This window comes from Elgaria multicarinata, chromosome 2 (genome assembly GCF_023053635.1).
Source record: "Elgaria multicarinata webbii isolate HBS135686 ecotype San Diego chromosome 2, rElgMul1.1.pri, whole genome shotgun sequence".
NCBI lineage: Eukaryota > Metazoa > Chordata > Lepidosauria > Squamata > Anguidae > Elgaria > Elgaria multicarinata.
Window position 1 is genome coordinate 182,447,836 of NC_086172.1, and position 23,276 is coordinate 182,471,111.

At 46.1% G+C, this 23,276-nt stretch overlaps 3 protein-coding genes across 3 annotated transcripts in view; 2 read left to right on the plus strand and 1 right to left on the minus strand.

Annotated features, from left to right (window-relative positions):
* The window catches only part of FKBP3 (FKBP prolyl isomerase 3), a 431,114-nt gene that overhangs the window by 322,929 nt on the left and 84,909 nt on the right, over positions 1-23,276 (plus strand). The window lies entirely within an intron of this gene.
* MIS18BP1 (MIS18 binding protein 1) lies at positions 15-19,010 on the plus strand. The gene is made up of 15 exons (XM_063118511.1): positions 15-642; positions 2,469-2,956; positions 5,091-5,170; positions 6,939-7,066; positions 8,833-8,923; positions 9,535-9,701; positions 10,709-10,875; positions 11,784-11,892; positions 12,699-13,593; positions 14,522-14,688; positions 15,226-15,374; positions 16,237-16,382; positions 16,759-16,843; positions 17,528-17,585; positions 18,631-19,010. The coding sequence occupies exons 1-15, from the start codon at positions 69-71 to the stop codon at positions 18,720-18,722; spliced, it is 3,396 nt and encodes a 1,131-aa protein (XP_062974581.1). The 5' UTR covers positions 15-68; the 3' UTR covers positions 18,723-19,010.
* Positions 22,257-23,276, minus strand: part of FANCM (FA complementation group M) — a 74,482-nt gene continuing 73,462 nt past the window's right edge. The window contains exon 23 of the mRNA XM_063118279.1: positions 22,257-23,153. Within this exon, the coding sequence (XP_062974349.1) occupies positions 23,039-23,153 (115 nt within the window). The 3' untranslated portion in view covers positions 22,257-23,038. The remainder of the gene's footprint in view (positions 23,154-23,276) is intronic.

Here is a 23,276-nt window from a genome sequence, read left to right on the forward strand (position 1 = left end):
GGGAGTCTAGGGCAGAATCTATTGTCTCCCTTTGAACATCCCTACTTCTTTCTGAGAGAAGAGAAGAGATGTCCTTGAAAGCCATTTGCCTAAGCAACATCCCTGGAGGCACGCCTTTAAAGGACTTCATGAAATTTCAAGGGGACTGCACTTCTGATTCAGCTGCAAAAGGAGCTATTTGTCCTTCAGTGGACCTCGCCGGCTTAGGAAAAGGACTTAACAGGGGGGCAAACCTGGAATCCACTTTAATACGCGGTGGGAGTCATGCCAAAGTATTCCTTGACATCAGTGAGATAAAGCCAGCTTCTAAAGAAGGATTGGGCCCACTTTCCTCCTGCCCGAAACACGAAGTTATGCCACCGTCAAGACATGCCTTCCTAAAACGTAAAGCTTGCGAGCCTTTATCCCCTGAGTCTCCAGCGAAAGTCTTCTCAAGGATGAAGACCCGGGCAGCTCTGGCCAAACTGCAGAACAAGCCTCTAGAAAAAAAATTACAAAGTACAAACAGCACCACAGATTATATTCTCACTCCTCAGAGGCACCTGGCTGTTTTGGGAAGACAAGAAAAAGAAGAAGTGCCTGAAGATAAGCCGAAGGAAAGGCTGGCTGAAGAGCCTCTCGGAGGAGTCAGCGTGGAAAAAGGTTCGTTGCATCGTTCCTTCCAAGAAAACATTTTTGTCAGGAGCTTCACATTGGGATGTGTTAGGTATAGCTGCAAATATGGCTCTTCAGCTATCACCCTTGGCTACGGCTCCCAGCCAGGAGTGGAAGCCATTGGCCAAACCACCCCCATTCTCATTCACAAGCTTTTGCTGTAGAGTATTGATTTGTTCTAGATTTGCCTTCAGTGAGTCCCTTACTGGTTCATTTGTTACTTTTACATATTCTGCTTTCCCCTACTGTAATAGTACTTTGTAGTTCGTTACATTTTTATTTTTTAACCCCCTGCACATTCCTGACTTGCACGTATATGTCTGCTTTAACCCACATTTGAATAATCTATCTCCTATTCTCCGTCTGCGGACTGGCAGGTCCAGGGTCTGCCAGCAGCAGTATGCAAGCAAAAAAGTGTTGGCCAACATTGCAACAGTGGTGTGGGGAAATAGTTGGTCAGGTCAAGTAATTTTTAAATGCAGGGATAAACCAGTGTTCTTTGAACTGTGTTCCAGGGAATACCTGGCATCCCTCAGAAGCTTATTTGGGTTTCCTCAATTAGGATAGTTTGTCGTGGAATGTTACCATGGAAATTATAAATTGGGAGCCTTGTGCAATGCGCATTCTAACTCGCTGGCTGTTGAGATCCACTGTTCCATGGATTTGAGAAGCTGACAGAATTGTCCCATTTTCTGTTTCAGTGCTCAGTACTGCAACAACGAAAAATGTGTCCCATGCAGTAACAGGCCCTCTGGTTTTGGAATCACCTCACAATTTTTTCTCCCGCATGAAACGGAAGTTGCCGCAGAAACTGTTGCAAAGAGGTACTTCTCCCCACATGCTGTGAATGATTTTATATATGTTTCTCCTGGTAATGGCTGCAACAGAAGCACCTTGCAGACACTGAAGGAAATATTCTTTCCTAGTGATGGGAAAGGATGTTCCATTTTTATTCTTTCTCCGTCAAAGTAACATAGAAATATCAAGTTATTTGCATTTATTTTTCTACTTTGCACTGCATATAGTATTGAATACTCCTGATCAGAGTCATTGCTATCAAAATAAGCCACCGTGGCTTTAAATCATGGTGGCTTTTTAAAATCGCAATGCGTGCCATACATATGTGGGACACAATTCCATAACCAACTCCTGGGAAGGAGCTTGTCATTTTGTCTGAAGTCGGACAAAATGGTTTGTTGGAGGAACCTAAAGGCGCACATGCTCCCACATGAACCTGCCCATATGTAAGAAGAGGCATCCTGGATCATAGAATCATAGAATAGCAGAGTTGGAAGGGGCCTACAAGGCCATCGAGTCCAACCCCCTGCTCAATGCAGGAATCCACCCTAAAGCCTCCCTGACAGGTGGCTGCCCAGCTGCCTCAGACCAAGGTCCATCTAGTCCAGCATCCTGTTTCCCACATGGGCCAATGTGCTGCCTGTGAGAAGACGCCAAGTGGGACATGAGTGCAATCACACCCTTGCCTATGTTCCCCAGGAACTGGTGCACATGGGCATGCTGACCCTGATCCATCAGGACTAATACATGTTGGTAGCCACATCATCCATAGATTTGTATAATCTGTTAAAAAGCCATCCAAATTGGTGGCCATCACTATATATGCTGTGGTCATCCTCTGAGCGCCTCTGCCATCTGGGATGAGGCAGGTGGGGTCCAGGAAGCGCACCCTTTGAGGAGAGACAAGTATTAATTAAACAGAATGCTTGTAGGGGTCAAAATCTGGGCTGTATGTATGCGTGTTAACTAACATTGACATGTGAGTTACCAGTTTGTGTTTCTTACGTTCTCTGTAGTAGTTGACTCATTTTGCCAAGCCAAGGAAAATGTCCCTACTTCACCTCCAGCGAAGCAAACTTTAATCACATTGGATTCAGCCAAACAACTAAATGATCTTAATAGAGCGTGTCTAAATGCAGCTGTTGGTCAAGATGATGAATTTCTTGTAGAAACAGCTGAAGTGGACAATGAGACTTTTGACATGGCGGTCAGTGCGACGGATGTGAGGTATCATTGTGTTAAACCTGAAAAGCCCTTGGAAGGAACAGCACCTGGGAGGCTTCCTCAAGGCGGAAGAGTGTTGCACCAATGCAGCCCGCAGCTTGGCCAAAAGGGACAGCAAGTGCTGGACGTTGGGCCTCAAAGGCCTTATGAACACATGTGCGAGATTGTTTTTTCTACTCCAAAAGTCCACATACCAAGGAAGCGAAAACCAGCAGGGGCCAATTCCAAGGTGCTCTTAGAGGCACCTTCCAGTGACGCAAACAGTGATGTGAAAGAGGAGGTAGGTTGTCCTGCGTTAAAATCATCTTCTCTCATTGGTGGTGGCGGTTTCCGTGTGTGGAAATCTGAAAGGCTCAGTAACCATCCTGCTTTATTTGGATTACGTCCCTGATTTTCATGCCTCCACTGACGTGCAGAAAGGCTGCCCTGTCGGTGCACCTCAGAACCACTTTGGCCTCTTATATTGTGAGCGGCCCATCAGGACAGCGTCATTTAAGACAGTGGCAATTAAGCATATTTGAGGAAGTATTAAACACCAGGTGCATAAATATTGCCGTCTATTGTATGTCCCCTGCTCTACTTAATCGCTTTCCCCACTCTTGCTCTGGTTTGCGAGAAGAGGAAGCACAGCAAGCAAACTCCTCTGTGACCAGGAAAACTGGACAGCAACCTGAGTTCTGCGAGACCAGCTCCCAGTTCAATTCACACCAGCTCCCAGTTCAGCTTCGGCTCCTGAGCGGTGTAAAAATGCAATAAATAAATAAGTGGCAGAGCATACAGCTTTCGTAGCGCTCCACACATCTTCCCTCACACACCTTGAATACCGCTAACACCATGAGAGCCACACTTCAAGCTCTTTCTTTTCACTGTTTAAGTTAGTTGCTCTAATGGTAGAAGGGAGAACTGGAAACATGTTTCTCTAAACTAACTTCAAAGGGCCAGTGGTTAGAAGGAAAAAAAGAATCAGCTACACACGCAGTTGTTATAAGGCAGCCGTGCATTATAACCTAGGGAGGCTGTGCACGTAGCAGTGAGCATGAAGTCACCTAATTAGTGGGGAAAGGAGTCGAGGCAGGTAGTGTTAAATTACAAGGCTGTACTCATCCTTGAGGTAGTTTTATCACCTAGGGCCAATTTTAGGAATTGGTATTTGCAGTTTTTCTGCAGACTTATTCTGCAATTCCTAACAGGTAGCCCAAAGCCTAGCCAGCAGTTCCTTTACCAGTCATACTGTATGTCCAAAGTCTCCTTTCACAAGGAGATTGCCACTGGACAGGCAGATGCCACACGGGCAAAGCCTTGGGATTCTTGGTTTGTAACACAGTGCTTTTGAGGCTGGTTTGCCTTGGACCACCTTCTTGTCTTATGGACTTCATCAATAGATTATCTATTCATTTCTATACTGCCTATCTGCCAAAGCACCCAAGGTGGTTTGCAATTTTGTGAACTGCCCAGAGAGCTTCGGCTATTGGGCGGTATAGAAATGCAATCAATCAATACATTTTTACATGCTGAAACAAACGTTACCAAAAACCCAAATTCTCCCAGCCGAATATCGTCCCCTCAGCCCAACTGACCTTCCTCCATGAACTGAGCGCCCTGGCGTAGGCGTCTCCTCTTCTGTCTTCGCTCAGGACATGGAGGTCTTAAGTAGCCCCAGGGAAGGTGAATTTAGTGAACCCCTGGGAAATGTATTTGGTATTTGCTGAAACTGAAGATGCTTCTATTTTGTTGTTGTTTATACATGTCTGTAATATAATGGATTCCTGGTTCACTTCAGTGCTGCTGTTGTCAAGTGAACAAATGTTCATGATGGCAGAGTGGTATTCCCCAGTTCACCAAAGGCTTATGCAAAGGTTCACAAGTGTGGGGTTGTGTATGTGCTAGGGCTGTGCACCCCCTCCCCGAACCGCTTCGGATCCCGATCCGGATCGTACCTGAACCGCTTCGGGTTGATCCGGACCTCCTCCTCTCCTCTCCACAACCGGGCTTCGGAGGTCCAGATCGGCCCACTCCACTTCAGATCTGGGGATCCGTAATGGAGCAGAGCACACCCCTAGTACGTGCATGCACAAGAAATGATCAGTGAGAGAATGGGATTATATGGCTGCTTGCACACTAAATGCAATATACGCTGGGTGCCAACCTAACGCTCCATGTACCAGACCAAAATGTGCATGTTCTATACTCCACAGAATTGGGGGAGAGATCGTGTGTTTTGGGCCAGCCTACAGCGGAGTGGCAGTGACAGGGGTACCGTGACATGCAGCCAGCATGAGACTGGGCCACCACTGCTCCGTTGTATGCTCAGTGTATATGCTTTTGCAGTTGTGTATGTAAGCATCAGGAATTGGTTAATCAAACTGTGTTTCTAGTAGCCATCAATGATTTGCCTAATTTGGTTTTTAAAGAAGCAGCAGACGATCTGTATCAGCAGATGGAGACTCAAGGTGATCAACAACTATACTGCTGTATGCCTGGAAGGAAAACGGAGGTGAGTGACTCTAGTTCTTAACTAAGTTCAAATGTCTTTTCGTCTTGCACTGTGGGGTTTACTGCTTGTCAATTTCATTGGACAGCCCTGAGTTCTCCTATTGTGAGGAAGGGATGGAGGCTGCTACTCTTGCTTTGAAAGGAGTCCGCGTGGGAAGCTGAGCCCAGATTGCATCCTTGGCTCCTCCTGAGGCAAAGGGAAGATACCTTTTCTCCTTGTTCTCCTGCCTCTGTGGCTGGTGTCACACACAAGAGTAGAGATTGTCACCTCACCTCTACCATTTCTAGAAAATCTTGTTATCTACGCTTCTGGTAATCTTTGGTTTCTGTACTTTCCAGCCTACATTTTGTGAGTTTAAAGAAGGTGGAGATTTTGATATTAAGTTGTAACAGCATTGCATTGCAGATGCGAACAATTATCATAGAATCATAGAATAGCAGAGTTGGGAGGGGCCTACAAAGCCATCGAGTCCAACCCCCTGCTCAATGCAGGAATCCACCCTAAAGCATCCCTGGCAGATGGTTGTCCAGCTGCCTCTTGAAGGCCTCTAGTGTGGGAGAGCCCACAGCCTCCCTAGGTAACTGATTCCATTGTCGTACTGTTCTAACAGTCAGCAGGAATCTGGAATCTGGCTTCCTTTAACTTGAGCTCGTTATTCCATGTCCTGCACTCTGGGAGGATCGAGAAGAGATCCTGGCCCTCCTCTGTGTGACAACCTTTGAAGTATTTGAAGAGTGCTATCATGCCTCCCCTCAATCTTCTCTTCTCCAGGCTAAACATGCCCAGTTCCTTCAGTCTCTCTTCATAGGGCTTTGTTTCCAGACCCCTGATCATCCTGGTTGCCCTCTTCTGAACATGCTCCAGTTTGTCTGCGTCCTTCTTGAATTGTGGAGCCCAGAACTGGACGCAATATTCTAGATGAGGCCTAACCAGGGCCAAATAGAGAGGAACCAGTACCTCACGCGATTTGGAAGCTATACTTCTATTAATGCAGCCCAAAATAGCATTTGCCTTTCTTGCAGCCATATCGCACCGTTGGCTCATATTCAGCTTGCGATCTACTATTAGTTAGCTTTGGCTATGAACTGAATTCCTTTTCTTCTAAGATTACCAACAAAAGGTGAATATATATCTGGGTAAATATATATAATATATATATTTACCAACTTTGGCTTCCCAATTCGTCTAGCATTAATAATTCTCTCTGGACTGCCTTATGCCCATTAGATTAAAAACAACAACACAATAGCTAATAATAAATGGAAAGACAGTCTGTAATTGTTGCTTCATATAGAAAACTGCATGTGTACCACAACATGCAACAAATCTATCTCCTTCACGGGATGAAAGGCGTGCCCCGTAATATATAATGGAGCGCACATGTATTGTCTCCATAGTAGTGAGATCTCAGTAGGTAAATCATTGCTGTGAATCTTTCTGATATCAAGTCAGGTGCATGTCTTGATGCAAGGATATTGTAAAGGGTTAAATGCAATGTTGTGTGAGCAGGCTTCCACCTGCGCTCCTCCTTCCCCCGCCCCCAGGTTCTGCTGGTGGAACAGACAGAATCTCTTCCGCCAGCAGTTTAGGTTCCGCTGGTAGATGGGCGACATTGGATCCAACCCAAAGTTTCCGAGTTCCCTGTCTTGTATTGTTACTTATCTGACTTGTGTCTTAAGGGAAAGTAGTGTTGAGGTGGCCTTTGGTTATTCCTTAAATTCTTTTCCGGTTAATTATAGAACATTTTGTTTCGTCTATTCCATTTTAGAGGTATGAATGTTTGCTGGCATAGCAATGCCATAGTGGAACGGATAGCACGCAACCGAGTTATAACTTCATCTGGAAATGCCTACCTGTTAGAAGGCCGTATAGATGCAGCTACCATGAAGAAGGAAGGTAACAGGACTTGAATGTTCACTGCAAGGAAGAGATGGATGACGAGCCTGGAATTCATATGGGCTTCTGAGGAGGCTTCACCCCTCCCGCCTCTCTCTCCAGGGAGGCTGAGCTTTCTTTGCTGACTGGGCTGTGCTACTTATTGTGCTGCCGCAGCCTCCTCTGCCCTGCTTGCTCAAGTGCTCAGCCTCTAGCGTTTTGTCTGGTAGCAAACGTTTCTCCATGTTGGGAGCTTTGTCACCACCACAGTCTGAAACATGGCCCCAAGCGCAGGCGCCGCGTGTGCCACGTTGCGCTCCTGCCTGTGGGGGATGTTATCTGTTCAGGCTCCCTCCTGGTCCTGATGGGCTGCAGAGGTGCATATGTGGTTTCACCACCCTCGCTAGAGGCTGGAAGGAGCTGCAGCAAAGCCCTTTGGCTGTTGCATTTGGCAGCTGCGTCCGGCGGAAGCCGGTGGGGTTTAAAGGGTCCGCTTCATCTCAGCTGTGGGACGCCTCGCCTGATGTGCACATATCCACGTAGAGGTACAAACTTCTAAAGGCCACATTACAAAGTACTGCATTTTCCTGCCAGTTTAAAATAAGCCTTTTTGTTTGCACTAAAGCTTTACTTATTCTGGTTCTCAAGGGGTGTGTGGATGCTAAAAAGAGAAATCAACTCTGGTGCTTGATAAACGTATTAAAAACTATTTTATTCTTAAAATCCAAAAATGCTCTGCTCAACGTTTCGGATGTATCGTCCTTCATCAGGAGCTATAATAAAATATACAGTTCTTTTAAAAAATAACAAAACAGGAGCAACACCCATGCATTACTGAAACATTTCATGTAGAAACCTCAGCTACTCCTATCTACAGATGTTGTAGTTGCCACAAGTCATGGAGACTAAAGGTTTTTCTAGGGACACTTTTGTCCTTATCCCGCCCCAGGATTACATAATATAGTTTGCTGACCTTAGTCCACAAATTTTTCACTTCAAAAATCTAAGCTTTTCTAACTTAACTTATCACCTCCCTGTTAATGGCTTATTTCTGATTATATGCAATCACTATCTTCCCCTACTGATACCTTGCCATAGATATTTTACTTCCCCCTGGCAATGCCTCACATAGAATACTGTAATAGTTTATATTCTAAGGACGAAAATGTCCCTAGAAAAACCTTTAGTCTCCATGACTTGTGGCAACTACAAAATCTGTAGATAGGAGTAGCTGAGGTTTCTACATGAAATGTTCCATTAATGCATGGGTGTTGTTCCTGTTTTGTTATTTTTTAAAAGAACTGTATATTTTATTATAGCTCCTGACGAAGGACGATACGTCCGAAACGTTGAGCAGAGCATTTTTGGATTTCAAGAATAAAATAGTTTTTAATACGTTTATCAAGCACCAGAGTTGATTTCTCTTTTTAGCATTCACACTTATTGGTGTGTGTTTTTTCCCTACATCGGCATCTCAAGGGGTGTGGCCAGATCTCCATTCTCATCAAACCTGATCTGTGTCCCCCCATTGCCTCGGTACTAACCTTCATGGGTTTTCCATACACAGGTGCTCCCTCCTGGAATTGGACGCATTAAATTTATAATTTTGTACATTGGAGTTGGCTTGAACAGCGCGCAAATACTACAGTTGTGATTTGAGATGGGCTGGGATTTTCCTTAAAATTTAAGGTTATTCCTGTTCTGATCTTCTCCAAAAGTTTGAAAAATGAAGCACACTGTCTGAAACATAACAGTTGTCCGAATGCTATACCTTTTATTTCAAACAGGAATTCCAGCTAAGTTCATAAAGAGGTTTTCATCTGGAATTCCAAGAAACTGGAAAATGTACGTTGAAGATCTCCTTGGTTCTCTGAAGAGGTAAATGTAGCTGAAAACATATGTCCTTGTGTTTTTGTTCATAGTTAATAAGAATGTCAAGTCTGTGTGAAAGTTGCGTAGAAAAGTTTCTGGGGGAAGCTTGACAAATCCTTGTCTACACTGTTGCCTTTCATGTGTGGCCTCAGAGTGTTTAGACTGCTTATGGCTTCACGAAACACTTGTGCGGCTTTAGAAAGCATCCGCCATTGCTGGATAACGGGTGGTGTCAGTCTCTTGGAACATTTTGTAGATGAGGTTTTGGGTTCTTGAACTGTCCGTTTTAAGGGATTGCAGTTATTAATCCTTATTTATTTATTTATTTATTTATTACACTTATATACCGCTCCCATAGCCAGGGCTCTCTGGGCTCTCTTCTCCCCACAATGTATTTATTTATTACATTTCTAAGCTGCCCAATAGCCAAAGCAATCCAGGCAGTTCACAACAATTAAAACCATAACATATAACATGATAGAATGCAATAGAAAGTCTTGAAAGTTTAAAACTACAGTATAAAATAAAAATAAAAACCTAGCAGCGATGCAAAGATTTAAAATACTGTAACAGATCTAAAACAACAGAAACTGAAATTAAAAACCTCTCAATACTAGGAAAGCGCAGAGAGCCTTGCCTTCAAGTTTGGATAGCAATGAAAGAGAGGATCCTGTGGAGACAGAGGACTTCGAAGAACTGGAAGATTTGCCCCCCAAAGTTGGGAGAAAATCTAAAATGAAAAACACCACTTATCAAGTATTGGCACCACAAAATAATAAGCATGGTAGGTGTATTCTCCTTGGAGGACTGAAGTCTCTCTTTAATAGCTGTTACTCTTCACTTGCTTAACAGCGTTTGTGATCATAGCTGCTTTTGTGTGTGTGTGCATAAAAGCTATTCAGTCGTTATGTAAAAATAAAGAGGCATCTCCTTTTGGCTTGGATTGGGGATGGCATTTCTACAGCTTCAATGGGTAACGTTTGGGGTTTTCAGGTCCTGCCTCCTGTTTTGCTGTCCCAGGATCTGTTAAGTCAGCCTTTCTCAACCTGAGGCGCTCCAGATGTGTTGGACTACAACTCCCAGAATGCCCCAGCCAGCTCTCCTGGCTGGGGCATTTTGGGAGATGCAGTCCAACACATCTGGAGCGCCCCAGGTTGAGAAAGGCTGTGTTAAGTGATAGGAAAAGAAATGGAGCCACTGAATCTGTAGCAAAGGCTTTGGGCTCTCCGTCTGTTGACATACGTGGCTATGACGCCACTCCGCTGGCTGCTTTCGGGAATGAACATACTAAATGCAGAGGTGGCTTGTTAGCTCATCATGCAGTAACATAATGAGTCTTCGAATGAGGTTGTGAAGGAGATAGATGTTTATTTATTTACTTATTTATTTATTACATTTACCGCCCCACAGCTGAAGCTCTCTGGGCGGTTTACAACAGTAAACCCAGGGGGCTGTGTCTTTTGCTTGGTTTAAGAGGCAACGACAACTCTGAGCATGGGTTAAGAACATAAGAGCCGTGCCAACGCGGCAGAAAACGCCCTTTTATGTTACCTATTTTAAATAAGCCCCTGGTAGGAATTTCCATTTCTCGTGGCTGCTGCCTCAATAAGCCACTGCCTTTGTTGTAACGGTGGAGTCATTTCATGTTAAGAAAAGAGCTGACTAAGGCTTTAGGAAGTAGCTGTACGTGTCCAATGGAGAGATTTCTTCTTGTCCAACACCTAGTTAGGAGGAAGAGGGACGTGTTCCTTGTTGCTGAAGGAGGCTTCCCCCCCCCCTTTGTCTTGATAGGTGCGCAGCCAAAACCATCCCCTGTGCAGGATGACCATGACAAAAGTTTCACACGTAGCGGCCGGCTTCTTAAGCCACCCCTGCAGTTCTGGTGTGGCGAACGGATACTTGTTGATCAGGCGTTAAATGTCACTGTGACCAAAGGGGGTACCAACTACTTGACTCCTGTAAGATTTTTTTTTTCTTCCCTCCTGCATGCTCTTCACTATTCTGGAACAAATGGAGGCGGTAGAAGTCCTGTACAGATGTCTGGAGGCAGGTTGGGCTGGATGAGGGTGAACAAACGAAAGATGGAGGTCCTGTGGTTTGGGAAATCCACTGATCTGAGTGTGGAGCAGAGCCCTGTCTTAGGTGGGGTTTGCCATTTCCCTGAAGAGCCAGGTACCCAGTCCAGGGATGGCCCTAGATGCAGCGTGTCTGATGGGAGGTGCTGGTGACAGGAATGCATTTTACCAGCTAGTCTGTCAGCTGTAGCTGTATACAGAAAAAATCATCCTTGTCTCCGTGACCCACATTTTAGTTATGTCCAGGCTGGATTATTGTAATGTACTTTACATGGGGGCTACCTTTAAAGGCAGTTCAGAACATCCAATTAGTGCATAATATGGCAGTAAGAAGTCTGGTGGGTTCAAGCATTTAGTACCTATTCACTGATACTTCGTTTAAAATGCTGGATTTGTGCACGAAAGCCCTAAAAGGTTTGGGACTAGGTTATCTGAAGGACTGCCTGCATCCACATGAACCTGTCTAGGCCTTAAAATCAGCCACTGAGGCCCCTGTTCTTTGGCTGGGCAATGATGGTTATCGGAGACAGGGTCTTGGTGGTGGCTCTACATTGATAGAATTCTCTCCCCCAGGAAATGTGAGTGCGCCCCCCCCCCCCATTTTTCAGAACGTTAAAAAAACTACCATGCTTCTTGTATGCTGTTAACTGCTGTTGCTCAATTTTAGGGGAGACGTAATGGGGTTTTATTGGATCATTATTTTATTAGGTTTTGTACAATACTTCACTCAGTGGCATTGTCTGAAGTTATGCGGTTCTGTTTGCTTACATTTAGTTGCCTTCTTTCTCAAGACAGTGAGCAGTGCTCGGCCTCAGAACAGGAAAAAGTTCAGCTCCCCAAAGGAAAATGGAGTGTGTGACATTAGGGCTCTTGACGAAGTATCTCCAAGCCAAGAGAAAGGTAAAATAGTTGACACAAGGGTTTACCTACCTCTTGAAGTTATTGTCTCAAAACTGTGAGTCATTAGAGGTGAAATGATGGGTGGGGGTGACTTCAAAGGAACTTCCCTTGGGGAATGTATAAATGGTGGAGGATGGGATTTGCACCCGCCAAGGGCCTGACGTCTGTTTTGAGATGGGCGTGGAGGCGAGGAAGGATTTTCCACAGGTCAGATGGAGGAGGAGGAGGAGGTGGGCGTTTGTTCACCTCTGCCTTGGGTATGGTGCAGTGTTGATGTGGGCCAGATGGACGGCTGGATGGCATTTAGTGCCCTACTTAACAGAGGGGATGGTCCAAGGGTTCTGCCCTTGGCCACCACTCTTCAGTTATGGGCTACTAGCGTTACAGTTTTATTTATGCAATTATTTCTACCCTGCCTTTCACCCTTTAAAAGAAAGTCCAAGCCAGCATACATCCACAAAATTAAACAAATAATTGATGTGCAATATAAGAAACTACAACGAAAGAGCACTCAAACCATATCCAACGCGTAATAACATTTTTTTAAAAAATAAAAAATTATTTGCCTAAAACTACAAGACAAGAGGCCAATCGAACCGCTCTAGGGATGGACTTCCGGTTATTAGCTTGGCTTTATTAGGGTCACCCACTTTGTGTGTCTGTATGTCTGTCTTTTGAAGAGAAACATGGTAGCAATGTAGGTGTAAGATGAGAATGACCTTGTTCAGACGACACGCTAAGCCACGGTGGTTAACCATGGCTTAGTGTGCTATCTGAACAGGCCTGGCCTCTCTCTTTTTCCCTAGGACCAAGTAATGCAAGAACTGAGAGGGTCACCAGAGAATTTGAGCCTAGGAATAAGCAAAACGGACGACATTTTGTTTCAGAGTCTGAAGAAAGTGACAATGAATTTACCATTGCTGATGTTTTCAAGAAAAAGGCTGTGATTACTTTGACACCCCTGAACCTTAAAAAGCTGAATGAAAATGATTCAAAGTATAACAGCCAGCGCAGAAGAAATCAAAATGTACCAAAGCGGGGAATAGAAATGAATTGCTACAGGAAAAGTTTGCTTGATGGGGAGCCAGAGACCTGCAAATACCCATTAAGATCACTGGAACGAGTCCACCAAAATAAGCCAGTTGTGGAAACCTTGCCCAGCACAAGTGAAGATGAGTCGAGCGAAGATAAGCTATGTATCAAGAGGAAAACGCAACCCTTTCTCAAAAGAGAGGCATTCAACAGGGAACAAAGTCATGCAAAAAAGCCGGCTTCTGAGCCGAGGGGAACAGAGAGTCCTGCAGTCCCTCCTTCTCAGAGCAGGAAGACGAAAGCTGCTCACTCTGGCCAGAACGGCAGGTTGGAGGAGCTGCCTGATAAGAACTCTTCTCCTGATGTGGCAAGCGGCTCTCCTGAGCTTCGGAGGTGGGATAGGCATGGGGCACTCAGGGGGATCCGGAATGCCAGAAGGTATGTCATTGAATCGGAGTCCAAAAACGAAACAAGCATTGGAGAATTTCAGCCCAAAGAACAAAAGGCAAATGTTGCTGGTAAAAGAGTCAATGGGGAAGTTTCCAGCCGTGCAAAATCCTTGGCGGTGGCAGGAAAGACACCCGGCAAGGGGCTGTTATGGAAGGCCGTGGATTCTCTTCCGGATGTTCACGAAGCTTGGACCGATGAAGAATTGCAGAAGCTGCACAGGCAAGTGGTGCCGCTTGATCATTATAAAGCTGCAGTGCATCTGGATGGAGGCTCTTTAGAGTTGACTTAAGGGCTCCTTCAGTGCAAGACGAGTAAAACCTGTTGTTTCCTCATTCTTAGTTAGTGTTCCTATAGTATACAAAATCCCTTGCAAATCATATTTTGCACATCCTCTCAGCAGTGCTGTAAATGACAGGGCTGTTCAAGCTTCGGGATTCAGCTTTGAAAACCTGAATCCTGATGGCCGTTTTATGATGGATTCGCACAGCTCAAGGGACCCGGCACTGTAGTAAATTCATAGAACTCCCAGGATGCACTGCCTGGGAGGGAGGGACCTACCGGGGCCCCAGAAACAGCGCAGTCGAGTCTTCGTCCCTGCGATGGCCACAGCTGCTGCTGCTGCGATCATCCAGGCGCTGCCGTGATTGCCCCGCTGCCCACGTGCTTCAGGCGGCTGGGCGATCACTGGAGCGCCTGGGTGATTGCAGCAGCAGCAGCAGCTGTGGCGATCGCAGGGACCAAGACTGGACTGTGCTGTTCCTGGGGCTCCGGTAGGTCCCTCCCTCCCTCCCAGGCAGTGCATCCTAGGAGTTGTAGGAATTTACTACAGGGCCAGGTCCCTTGAGCGGTGCAGGGGAAATGGTGGATTCGTCATAAAATGGCCGTTGGGGTTCGGATTTTTGTAGCCCACTCCTAAAGCTTGCACAGCCCTAATAAATGATGCTCCACCCACCTACTCACTCTGCTTCACTGGAAATTCCTGACCCCTTCTTCTCCTTTCCATTCTGCTGCAGATAAGGTAGACTGTAAGCTCTCCTCTAGGTATAATGCTCCTTCTGAGTTTTCTGCAATGCGTGGCACACTGTTCATACAGGAATCAAACAGCAGTGATCTAGTTATGCTTCAGTGAGTCCTTCATGATTTACAGGGCTGTGGCTTCTTTTCCTAAACACAAGAATGGCTTCTGGCTGAATGTAGCCGAGGCTGTGGGGACACGAACAGCGGAGGAATGCCAGCAAAGGTACATGGCAGAGCAAGAAGGCAGAAAGCAGGCCCCGAAGAGGACCTCCAAGCACGGAAGACAGAAAGAACGAGGTACAGGGCTTGACCGTGCGCCTGTCTTCCCACATGTGTGAGGCCAGGCAAGTTCCCAGGCGCTAGTTGGGGCAGCATGCAAAACCGGAGGTCGGAGTAGGCCCTCTGTACGAGCCTAGTGGTTGTCTCTCACTCTCCTGCCCCTGCTGATCCTTGGGGATGGGATGCAACGGTGGTCACTTACTGCTTTATGATGGGGAAGGACTAATTTTGGGTCTGAACTTTAGAGTACTGATACGATATGAAAACTCTGGGGACGGAGACAGCGAGGGTGTTTGGTAGGCTGAGAGCATTTCTTTTTTATCTGTTGAGAGAGATTCCTCTATATGTATTAATTCTGTCTTGAAACATAGCTTGCAAAACTTGTATGTTTGTGTGGTGGTGTTCAAGCGCAGCGTGGAGGGGTGGGTGGATGACGAAATGCCACAGCCACGACCTTGAGGCCATTCAAGAGTTGTGACTTTGGGCTGAAAGTTCCCTCCTTACAAAAGTGCATCACCACATTGGTCTCTGTTTGTGTTTCATACTTGTTGGCAGAGGAGGGGACAAAGCAGCCAGTGGCAATTTCTGCAAAGGTGGGGACGCTGAAAAGGAAGCAGCAGATGCGAAACTTCCTTGAACAGATGCCCAAGGACAACCACGACGACATCTTTGCTGCCACCCCCTTTCAGAACAGAAACACAAAAGTAAATGTCACTGATCACATGCAATACCAACATTTCTGGCTGGCATGCAGTACAGAGGGGTCCATGAATTTACTGCCCCTCTATCGAGAGCCATCTGATCTCAGCAGGATTGTTGCCCTCCTCCTGAGCTTCACAACCAGGGAGGGGGCTTACCCCTGACCTTGTCCTGAGCTTTAGAGATGCTCCAAAGCAAGACAGGTGGGCAGTTGTCCATTTTGGCTGACATTTGAGATCAGTTCAAAACTTGTGGACTCGTACTACTTGGCTAGAAGCTCCCAAGCACTTCCGGGGGCCTGGGAAGCTCTAGCTACTGTGCAATAGGGTTGCAGCTCACTGCTCATTTATCGGGAGTGGCTTGTGGCTATAAGCATTAGTGACTAAAACTGTTCCATGAAAACACACCAACGGCTCACTGGCAATTCTGGAATTCTGCCCAGCAGCAGCAGCACGCTGCTGTCCTGTTTCTTACTTGCATGCAGCTTCTCCTCCGCCTCTTAGGCCTCTCCCACGCCTTCCTCAATTTCCTGCCCTCCCCTGCCTTTGCTCCCTTAGGTTCTTCATAATCTGGACTCCTCCTCCATAGCAGCGTTCCAGCCCTCTGCCCACCCATGCAGCTCTGTCAATCAGGCCTGTGTGAGATGGTAAAGCCAGCCTTCTCTCACAGGGAGCATTCTTTGGCTGCCTGCTTGGTTCCCTGAGCAGCTCAAATGTATGTGGATGTTGTGTGGCCTTGCCCCAGCTCCACCCATTTGTGCCAGAAGCGCAGTAGGAGGTAGTGGAGGGAGAATCCGCCTTGGGCTGGGACACTTAAGGCAGACAGGACACACTGTTGTTCTGGGGTTAACAAGGATGTGCTCTGCAGTTGCCACAGTTCTGCAAAGTCCCAGAGGAAGACGTCTTCCAGCTCAAGGACAGCCATCCCATCACGCCCTCCTCAGCCATCTTTCCGTTGACAAAGACCCCGCAGGGTGACCACATCAGCCCTGGCATGCTGGAATCCCTGGACAGGTGGGTACTCCACGTGGCTTCAGGCAGGCACCATTCTGACAGCAGAGCTTTTATAATTTGGAATGAATTTCTGACTTGGGGAAGAGGAAGGCAATGTTAGGGATTTCTAAGCACGGTGAAGAGTGTTGTTGAAAGGGGGAGGAGTCAGTCCACAGAGGGGCCCGAAGTGAAGGCAGCCACGGAGCCTAGCTGCCCCTCTGTCCACCTCTCTCCCTCTCTGCGGCTTTTTAGCCACATTCCCTCTTGGTCATTCTTACTACCTGCAGGAAATCACCTGCAGCCCTGCTATTGCTCCAGCCCCTTCTGGTCTTCCGTCACTAACAGATCACATGCCTATACTCTCTCATTAGGACAATTAAAATGTTTTGTTTTCTAGGAACGCCTGCGAAAGGCGTGTCTTCCACATGCAAAAGAACATCAAAGGCAAGGAGTGCACATGGCAGAATGTGAAGAAGAAATCGGTAATGTTTCCCGTTGCTTATTAAATATGAGGGCAAATAAGTTTCCTGCATCTTTCTTTTTAATATATTTATTACTGCATTCTCCCCACCCCCCATCCTACCCCTTTAAAACTGAATTGCTCCAGAATTTTCAAATCATCTGCTTGAAGCCTCCCTTCTAGAGTAACCATATCCAAGGCGGCCATAACTGACTTACGCCCAATTTACCATAACAAAGCCAGGCATCTGATCTACTCAGTTACACTGTAATGTCAATTCAGGACACTTATGGAATACAAACACTGCAAAATATAAGCAAGCAGATAAAATGCAGAATTTCTTCGCATCCTGTCTTCAACGTCAACTCATAAAAAAAGTTTTCATTAACAAAATGGGACTCCTGTATCACACTTGAAAGTGGCTCGTTGACATTTTGACATAGGAATCGGCAGACAATCTAAACTTCAGCAATCTAACCCTCCCCACCCCCGATGTCCTGCTGGTTTCACTCCCTTTGGGGTTGTCCAGATCTAAGTTCTGGTGTGATTTATTTATTTATTGCATTTCTATACCATATTGCTCTCTGGGCGGTTCACAGCCAGAGCTCTCTGGGCAGTTGTCCTGTTTGCTATGAACACCTGGTATTGCTGAGCCTTTCCAAGAAGCTCCTGTTTTGGGGAATAATACTTCCTTTGTTTTTATCAGACTGGGACCATTTTCACTACTCCTACGTCTCGAAGAAGGAACGTCTTTGCCTTTGAAGGTGAGCACCTCTGCTGCTTGCTCTGCCTCTTTAGAGGCGACCCTCTAGGAATATCAGGTCTCTGTGCTTTTTTTAGTGCCCTCCTGGTCATGTTTGGGTCTGCACTAAGAGCAAACAGGTTTCTCCACTGGGACCTATATTTGGACAGGAGTATTAAAAGCCCTGGCCTGATAGGGGAATTTAATAGCTGTGGTCTGAAGAGCAGAAGGCCTTCCTCTACTGATCATGGTCAGCTGAAGGAGGCAACTTGCACCCGCCGTGTGAGGAACGGCTTTCCCTTTTTGAGAGCTACCAACAGGGAACTGTGCGTGATGTGAGTAAGGGGGCAAAGTGCCAAGTGAGGGCCAGAAGCAGTGGCCCGTACAGACGAAGAGTCGGCTGGCATCCTAGAAAGGCAGTGGAGAACAGTGTGTACATCAAGGGCTGGCCATTTCCCTGAAGCAGTTCCTGTCAGCACGGTTCAGGTGTGGGGCCAGCCTCACAGGCTCCTCAGGGGGCTGGTTCTGCACTGGGGTCCTTCCTAGTGCTGCCCTCTGTGGCATTTCATGGCGACTAGTGGCCGCATAGCCAAGGCTTGGCATCTACTGGAGCACGTCCATTCTGAGCCTCTTTTCCCCGCAGAGAATTTACTTGGTCAGAGATCTCAATTTTAAATGCCAATTTCCAGTTGCTAAAATCCGTAACTATTACCACTCGACTGTACCCGTACAAACATTGCCACTAAGGAACCACAGAGTTTCCAAAACTGGTAGATCAGAATCCCTGTAAAACCATTCTCCTTACTTAATTTAGTTGGTCCCCTTTTGCTGCCCGGAACTTCTCCCTCCCCTATCAGTTCATCCTTCAACTAGTTAACTCTCAAGTTTCCACTTTGGGACTGGATGATGATGATATATTTATACTGCCCAACAGCCTAAGCTCTCTGGGCAGTTTACAACTAAAACCATAAAATCCAGATTACAACTTTAAAAGCACATAGAACCAGAAGGCTTTCCCACTTTGAACACAATTCCTCTGGTAACCCAGACCCTCTCTCCTGTTGTAGACGCCTTGGCTTCTGCTGGGGTTGGGCAGCTCTTCCAAGTGGATCAACGAACGCAGTCCGATGAAGAGGACGACTTATATTTTTCGACTTAGCCAGGCAGCCATCAAACTGCCTCAGGTTCATCCCGCCACGGGTTCCTCTGCTGAAGGCCAGTTCTCCAATGGGTCCAGGCACTTGCCTCAGAGCCTGAAGGGTTCATCATGCCGGTTTCTACTGAATTGCAAATGGGCTTTTGAGTTCTGACTTCTTTCCAGAGCTCTTTTAAGCGGCCATCTAGGTCCGAGTAGCATTGCTTGCTGCTGTGGTGTTCAAACTACAAAGAGCTCTGCCAGGTTTGCTTGTTTTCCCCTTTGACCCAACCAGTTTGAGGGAGATTTGCAGAGAGGAGGAGACAATTTGAATTTTTTAAAAGCAAAATAATGTTTTTAAAGTTTATTGTACAATAAAGCCTCTGAGAAGAGTTCCTAATACCAAAGGGTCTTTTAAGTTCCTTGTGTAAAGAACAGTATACTTTTGTATTAAATGTGCTTTCTCAATATTTCTTAATCGTTTTGATACTTTCTTGCAAACTTTGGTTGGATCAATGGACAAGGAGTGTGTGTGTGGGGGGTCAGTCCTTTCTCAACAACTTAGACAAAAGAGGAAGGAAACAAGACAAATATATAATGGCAAGTTGCCCATTCCAGCTGTTCTGGGAATGCTTTCCAGCTTCTGCTCGTGCTAAGAGTAGGTTGGTGCAGGTGCTTTGAGACACAGGCTGGCTCTTACTTTGCTCCTTCGCATCAGGTCACTGACAGCAATTCTCTCAATATCAAGTCATCTCCATTTGTCCTACAGTTGAACCCTATAAAGTTGTCTTTTCATCTCCACACTCCCATATCATTACAGCAACCAATGCTTGAATTATGGGGAGCTCTTAATGAAATCCACGAGCCCAGCCCGATTTCCATAACTTTAACAAACCACGTCCCCACAGCCTTCTGCAAGCGGTAATTATAAGGACTGTCACAAAACAAAGGCCCTCCCTGAGCTCCAACCATTTCAGCACTGACAGCAACCCTATCAGGAAGATTAAGCTAAGAGCCTAATGAGCTTTGTGTGTGAGTAGAGGATGGAACCGATCTCACCACCCCATCACCTCTTTCACAACTCGCCAGCCTCTTGTCTGCAAGTTCTGTGCCCTAAAGCAGACCTAGTTTTCTCCTGCAGTACCCTGATCTTAACTGTGAGACCATCCAGCAAACCCTGTAACACCTGTCTGTAAGCTTTATTGTTAGATAAAATTGCCTGGTGAGGTTGTGGTCTCTCCCACACTAGAGGCCTTCAAGAGGCAGCTGACAACCATCTGTCAGGGATGCTTCAGGGTGGATTCCTGCATTGAGCAGTGGGATGGACTCGATGGCCTTGTAGGCCCCTTCCAACTCTGCTATTCTATGATTGGGACTGCAACTGTATTATTTGAGCACCGTCAAGGGGACTTCAGCAGTCACCCTACCCTGTTCAGCTAGTCCCATTACCATGAATATTTTTTTTCTGTGCCTCAAAACAAAACCCCACTACATTTGAGCTCTTCATGTAATCCTTCAAGAAACGTTTGTTCTAATGGGCAGTCTTTCAAAGAGTGGTGGCTGTAATTAAAACAAAAGAGCACTGAAACATATACTGTGGCACAAGCTTCCTTAGGCTGCAGCCCAGAACATCTGATGCATGAGGTGTTAATATTACAAAATTTGGGACTGAGGAAAATAGTAAATGATCTGGGAATTGAAGTGTGGAAAGAGCAGTGATCATTGCCTTATTTACAGCGGCCATCCACAAAACAGTTGAGTGGTAAAACAGTCTATCAGTGCTACCAGGAGGAGCAGGGCCTTCTCTGCTGTGGCACCCCGGCTGTGGAATGAGCTCCCTAAGGAGGTTCGCTTGGCCCCTACATTATATGCCTTTAGACGCCAGGTGAAGACCTTTTTATTCTCCCAGTATTTTAACAGTCTATAAATAAATTTTAACTCTGTGTTTTAAATGTGTAATTTTGCATTGCTGCTGTTTTTATCTGGTTGAGCTTTTATATTGTATTTTGTACTATGGTTTTATACTGTTGTTTTATACTTTGAATGTTTTAATTTTTGTGAACCGCCCAGAGAGCTCCGGCTATTGGGCGGTATGGAAATGTAATAAATAAATAAATAAATAGTGTACTTAAAAAAAAAACCAATTCCCTATTGATGCTGCAAGTGATACTTGAACCTTTTGATGAAATGCAGATCAGCCATTTTGTGTTGAAATTTGCCTTTGCTCAAGAATAGCTATTTAAGGTCGGCCACAATGAGCCGTGGGGGGTAGATGTGTTTCCCTACTGATTTTTTAATATTGCCATTTCCTGTACCAGTTTTGGGTCGATTTATCATTTTGAGTAGACTGGCCTGTTTGTCCCACACAGAATACAACAGGGCATAGCTGGCAGATGGCACAGAACATCCTGGGCCATGAGCTGTTGTGGATGACGTATTTAGGACCCGTACCGCTATAGCCAAGTTAGATACAAGACCCAGATTCCAGCCCGTCCTGTTGTCTATCTCTGCGACATGGTCTGTTGTTGCTGGGGAGTAGCTGTTTTTGGTTAGATGCAATTGTCATTTCTCAGCCTTTAACTGCTGCGACAGTTAATAGAAACGGATGTCAAGCACATAGACTCACGTTAAGTAGAGCTTTGCACTTCCTCACAACAGACCCAGATTATCTGCTGCTTTGCTTTTTGAAAGGAGCAAAGGGTGGATTCTTGCATTGAACAGGGGGTTGGACTCGATGGCCTTGTAGGCCCCTTCCAACTCTGCTATTCTATGATTCTATGACAGGAAGCTGCAAATACTGGGTTGACCTGACCCCTGCAGTCGATGCTGTTGCTAAGAGGGCTCCAAACTTTTAAAGAAGGTTTATTGTCTGGTTGGCAGTTATTTTGATAGGAGAGGGAATCTTCAGCTCTGGGCTATTACACAGTGGGCAGTATCCAATATTAAAACAGGTCGATTGAAATTAATGGGATTTAACTTTGGGATTTTCATAGGATACTACACTGTGTTTCTTGGAGGAAGAGTAAAATACACATGACGAACAGTACTCCCTAGATGGATCACATTATACTGGGGGGGGGACAACGGGGGGGGGACAACAGTCTTTAGGCTTTACTACAAGGCACTATAAAGGATCCTGTATCCCACTTGGACCAAATTTTCCATTAGCAGACTGGACTAGAAAATGCCTTTATTATCATCACCAGTAGCAGCATTTAAATGACTTAGAAATTACAGTTGCCTCCAAAACATGTCACTGCAAAGCTTTAGGCAACCTTTCAGAGGCACCGTAGAACAGCATTCCACAAGATGGCAGCAGTTCTTTCTCCCAAGCACCCTCACAACAGACCAGCAGCTTCAGCTAAGCGAAGCAGTTTGGGCAACTTGTGAGCAATATTTGTGCATATATATATATATATTCCTATCACCAAGGCCCAATGCTTGTTCCTTTTTCTTCAAGGCAACAGCTTGTGTGCCTAATCCCCCTTGTCCCGTCCTTTCTGCCCTCACTTTACAGTGGTGAGATTCACTAAGGAACGCGGCCGTGGGGCGGGTGGGACGTCACTTTGGGCGCTTCCAGGCAGAGGCCTCCTGTCACTTGCAAAAGGCACTGTGCACACCCATCTTTTCTTCCTGAACAGAAGAATTTTTCTGGTAAGAACAAAGGCAGACGCTGCAGTGGGAGAACACTTGAGGACTACTAATCAGTCTGTCAAATTCCATGGATGAAGCAATGGTGAAGCCATAATAAAAGTGCACGCACTGCTCCGCCCCTCCCTGCCCCGTGCTTTCCAGCACATTGATCAGAAACACACAAATTCCTACAGATCCTCATCATTTTTGTGCAGAATCTCCCTCCAAAACACCGAACACATCTAGACTAAATCCTTAGCCTAACTGTCACAAATAGTACCAAACCTCCATTTTTAAGAATTTTGGGGGGCAAAATCAGCCAGAAAATACTTTGGAAGTAAAATGTACGTGCAGAAGCTTCAGAAACTGGAATGGGCTGGTGCAGAGCTGGGCAACTCGTCGGCCAAAACAACCGAGGGCCACAACTCCCATGGACCCTTCACCCTTGGGAGCTGGTAGGCTAGAACATCTGGAGGGCCGCAAGTTTCCCACCTCTTGGGGTAGGGGGTCTCCTCAAACACCTAAGAGCCTACTTTGATGGATATGGCCCTGCCCACGAAATAAGTAGACGTTCCCTCCAATGAAGGAGGAGGTTTCATTTACAGCTGCCTATTTCTACAAGAAAACGGTAGCCTGAAATAGCCTGAGAGAACGTTATAATAAAGTGCATCTATTTAATAGGGCTGCCCACTCTGACTTGAAGTTGGTCACGTGATCATCTCAGGCAGCAGCTGAGCATCAAAGCCGTAACGGATGTAGTGGTAGACCTCTTCTGCCTTCTGCGGAGTCACCCGGGTGCGGGCTGCCACCTCGCTTGGCGAACTAGAAAGGAGCAAAAGGGGAAAAAAATGCCGGCACTCCACAGGGGTTCAAGGGAAGGGAGTTCACCCACCCACCCAGCAGCACCTTGGGGGAGAGAAAACATCACAGCTACTGGGCAGACAG